General features: G+C 42.6%; 1 protein-coding gene across 1 annotated transcript; it reads left to right on the forward strand.

Annotated features, from left to right (window-relative positions):
* Window positions 1-1395: 1395 nt before the first annotated feature.
* Window positions 1396-4237, forward strand: LOC103131952 (nuclear factor 7, ovary-like). The gene is made up of 2 exons (XM_016667035.1): window positions 1396-1529; window positions 2638-4237. Exon 2 carries the CDS (start codon window positions 2655-2657, stop codon window positions 3816-3818), a length of 1164 nt encoding a protein of 387 aa, XP_016522521.1. The 5' UTR covers window positions 1396-1529; window positions 2638-2654; the 3' UTR covers window positions 3819-4237.
* The last annotated feature ends 508 nt before the right edge of the window (window positions 4238-4745 follow it).

Raw genomic sequence — 4745 nt, forward strand, 5'->3', positions numbered from 1 at the left:
GGAAGTTAACCAGAGTCAGTCTGTTTACGTATAAACATGGTTATGTAAGCTGCTGCTGTGTGTGTGTGTGTGTGTGTGTGTGTGTGTGTGTGTGTGTAAGCAGATAAAAGGCCAAAAGAGAGAGGAAAAGACAGAACACTATTGTATTTCCTAATTTCTTGTTTTAGCTCTTCTCTACTTGCTCTATATTTTTCACAATGAATTATCACACGTTCTACTGTCTCCATATCCAGACCTCACTCACCTCTACCCCTCTGGTCCTGCGCCGCCTCCAGGGTCCCAGCAGATTGAGAAACGAGGGGAGAAAAGTGGAACGGATGGACCTGATGGAGCCGGTGGGTTCAGGGAATCACGCAGAATAAATGATCAGAACTTCAGAGCGGGTTCTGACCCAGATGGGAAGTGATTCTTCTCTGGCTTGGTTTGGGATCCAGAGATTTCTGAAGAGATTCTTTTCCTCCAACAGCAGACGGTCATCTGCTGCCTGAGCCGATCAGTCTGGTCCAACAGGAGGTCAGAGGTCAGCGCTGCTCTGACCTGCGGCTTCACTTCGTCATCAATCTGCTGAATCCAACAGCTCCTGCAGTGTAAATACAAAATGAATTGAAAATAGTAAATATTTAATCAGTTTTCTTTTAGTAAGTTACATTTCTCTGGATTCATTTAGATGTTTTTGATAATTGTGCTTTTGTTCTGTTAAATACTTTGACTCAATGCATCCAAGTACAAAAGTGTTACTTTAGGTTTTTCTTTTCTGCAGCCAGGGTTATATAGATTTTGTATAAATTATGCATTTCAAATATTTGCTTTTTTATTTCTGTGAAGTGGGAGAGAGAAACAATGGAGAAAGTAACTGCCAACATTTCAACTTTTTAACTTTTTGTGTTGCGACACCATTTGGTTATGTTCTGTGTCTTTGTTTATTTTTGTTCATTCTCTGATCAAATTGATTATTTGTTGTTTTGGAGATAAATGTTTGTTCTGTAATGTCATACACACTAATTGGTGAATAAATTTTAAAAACTAAACCTGCTAATTTGGTAACATACATCAATGAACAAATAAATCCTCAATAATTACACTAAAAATAACAAACAGAAAAAACCCTAAATAAATAATGATGGTACAAAGTAAAAGATATTTCAGGATCCCATGATGAATTATTGAATCATAACAGATTCAAACGTTTCCATCTCAGGTTGTAGTTTTGTGCTTTATGTGGAGCTCTTTAATTGTGAGCTCACATCGTGGTGACGTCATCCAGGCTGCTGCTCTTCAACATATTTCTGGTTAAAACGTCACTAAAACACGCCTGGATCAACCAGACCGGGCGTTTCCGGGTTGAAGCCTCACAGAGAAACTATTTCAGGCCTGAACCGGTTTTACAGCCTGAACCTGTTCAGCTGCTGAAGCCCCGCCCCCTTCCCGACTCACCTGAGATGAACCAGGAAGTGGTCTGCGAGAGAAATCAGAGTCAGCTCCGTCTTCTTCTGGAGGAATCCGTCTGCAGAAAGCTTCAGGATTCAAAGGTAGGCAACAGCTGCGGCACATTTATGATTTATTCACACTCGTTTCTGTTTAAAAGCAAAATCTGAACCTAAATATCTGAAAAAGCTTTGGCACAGGAACGATCCCATCTTTATTTGCAGATGAAATAAAACTTTAACAGAAAAATATCTGAAACATCAGAAACTGAAATGGTAAAAATTATCACAAGAATAACAACTTCACATGAGGTTTTTATTTATTTAACATCTTTGTGAGAACATTTCGGAATATTTCCGGATGTCTGGACCTGAAATCCAACAGAAAATGAGGAAGAAAATCCAGAATTAGAAACAAAGCTGCCAATCCATAATTTCCACTTTTCACATTCTGTCCGGAGTCTTCTTTGATAAAAATGTTCGTTTGGCGACCAATAGGAAGACTCTAATGTGACGTCACGTCCGGTCCGAGCTGCTGCCTGGTTTCTGCTTCTCATCCGGAACAGGAAGCTCATGTTTACAAGATACAAAAAATGTCGTTTGGTCTCCTGACGTTATTCAGTCTCTACTCCAAAAAGTTTTCTTTTCTTTTCAAGAATTAATAAGATACAGGAAACTACAAATTATCTGAGGTGCCGTTTGTAAAATTAGACAATAAAAAATTAACAGCAATAATTTATTTTATTTAGCTTGTCTTAAAAATGGATGTTCATGTCTTGAAGTCGTGTTTTCACCAAGTTATTTCTACATTTAGAAATGTCAAACTTCCAAGCTAAATATTTAGTTTCTAATCCTCCTTAATTTTTCTCCCTTTTGTTTTTCACATAACGTGATGAAATGTCTTCTGGATTACAGATGTCAGACTTTCATTCACTCTCAGCTCAGCCCGTTTATTTCTCACATTGTTATCTGATTTTGAACTTAAATAGACTGTAAAGATCAGAAATATTAGTTTGTTAGATTTCTGCAATACACGATGTTAATCAGAGCACAGTCACTGTTTACATTATTATGGCTTTAATGATGAAGAAAATGGTCATTTCATTTGAAAATTAGCCACAGCTAATCTCTTCTGGAGGCGGGTCTGCAGTGGACAAAACTAATAAAACATTTAAGAAGTCAGAGTGGAGACTGACTGACTTTCTGTTTCCAGATTCACTCAGAGACAAAATGGCTTCCAGATCAGAGGATCTCTGCTCTCTGCACTCTGAGAAACTCAAACTCTTCTGTCTGGACCATCAGCAGCCAGTTTGCCTCGTCTGCAGAGATTCAGAAAAACACTCCAAGCACAGATTCAGGCCCATCGATGAAGCTGCTCAGCAACACAGAGAGAAACTGAAAACATCTCTGGAGCCTTTAAAGAAGAAACTGGAGATGAAGAAGGAAGTTAAAGAGGAGTTTGATCAGACAGCAGAACACATGAACGTCCAGGCCCGACACACAGAGAGGCAGATTGTTGAGCAGTTCAAGAAGCTTCATCAGTTTCTGACAGAGGAAGAGGAGGCCAGGCTGGCTGCACTGAGGGAGGAAGAGGAGCAGAAGAGAGGGATGATGAAGGAGAAGATGGAGGCTCTGAGCAGAGAGATAGCAGCTCTTTCAGACACAGTCAGAGCCACAGAGGAGGAGCTGAGAGCTGCAGACGTCTCATTCCTGCACAACTACAAGGCTGCAGTGGAAAGAGTCCAGCGCTGCCCCCTGCTGGAGGATCCACAGCTGCCCTCAGGAGCTCTGATAGACCAGGCCAAACATCTGGGCAACCTGGCCTTCAACATCTGGAGCAACATGAAGAACAGGGTGACCTACACTCCTCTGGTTCTGGACCCAAACACGGCAAATCCAGAACTCATCCTGTCTGAAGATCTGACCAGTTTGATGTTTGCAGAGCAGCAGCAGCTTCCTGATAATCCAGAGCGGTTGGATAAATGCCGTTTGGTTCTGAGTTCAGAAGGTTTCAGCTCAGGGATCCACAGCTGGGGCGTCGATGTCGGAGTCGGTGGGACCTGGAGACTCGGTGTGTTATCAGAGTCTGGAGGGAGGAAGAACTACATCACCTCTGCTTTATGGGAGATCTGGTTTAGTGAAGGGAAACATTACAGCTGGTCTCCAGGAGTTCCTCTTACTGTTCTCCCAGAGCAGAAGAAGATCCAGAGGATCCAAGTGGATCTGGACTGGGACGGAGGGAATCTGTCCTTCTCTGATCTGGATACTAACACACACATACACACCTTCACACACACCTTCAGTGACAGGATGTTTCCTCACTTTGGCACTGAGAATAAAATGCAGATTTTACCTGTGAAGTTCTCAGTAACAGGAGCAAAGCAACCAAAGTGACCTCTGACCTCTGACCTGAGCCTCCAGAGCCACATAAAGCCGGTTCCTCAGTGGACCTTCAGCAGCTGCAGGACATTCAGGCCCAGAGGACTAAAGTCTCCGACCAGAGAAACTCATCCAGGATTTAGTGGCTCTGATTCCTGCAGCAGGTCAGACTGAGACCAGAAGCTGCAGCTGGAGATCTGACTAGAACCAGGAGGACGGAGCACTGCTTGGTTACCTTTGATTCAGGATAACTGGAGCATTTATTAATATTATTAACGATGATTATTGTTGATGATGGGATAAGGGTTGTAAATGTTTGGTGATTGTTGCTTTACTACTGATACTAGTTCTCATCAATATTAAGGAATGATTGGCTTAAAAGAAGCTTCTATGTTTAAGTAAGTTAGTTTTGTCATATTTTCCATGTATTAAAATATCTGCATTAGAAACTGGACCAAAATACTTGGTAAAGTTTTGTTTTTTAGTGCAATAAAACTGGTTATGTCTGATGTTTTTATCATATGAAGCACTTTGAAACGCCTCGTTTCTGAAACTTGCTAAGTTATACACACACACACACACACACACACACACACACACACCAGTGTTTGGATCGGTCCGGTTCCGTCTGGACCCAGCTGGTTTCGGCCTGCGGCCTCCCATTCTTCCCGTTTGTCCCCGGAATAAAGGCGGGAGGCGGCGGGGTAATAACCGGACGAATTAAATTGGTTTCCATTGACACCTGCTGCCTCATCAGGCGGAGAGCCGCTGATGCTGCGGAGCTCAATAAGCCGCAGCAGAGCAACAGCTTCCCGCGTCCCGTTCCCGCCCTGGAGCCGCCTGATGGCGTCGATAACCGTCCGGGTCTTTTCTCCTCTCCTAATTGCCTCGCCACCGTGTCGGCCTTATCTCAAATGAAAGGTTCAAACACTGAAATATTTG

The sequence above is a fragment of the Poecilia formosa genome, unplaced genomic scaffold, assembly GCF_000485575.1.
Source record: "Poecilia formosa unplaced genomic scaffold, Poecilia_formosa-5.1.2 Scaffold880, whole genome shotgun sequence".
Lineage (NCBI taxonomy): Eukaryota > Metazoa > Chordata > Actinopteri > Cyprinodontiformes > Poeciliidae > Poecilia > Poecilia formosa.

Coding starts and splice junctions, on each gene's coding strand:
- LOC103131952 (XM_016667035.1), top strand. CDS start 2,655: ATGGCTTCCAGATCAGAGGATCTCTGCTCTCTGCACTCTGAGAAACTC.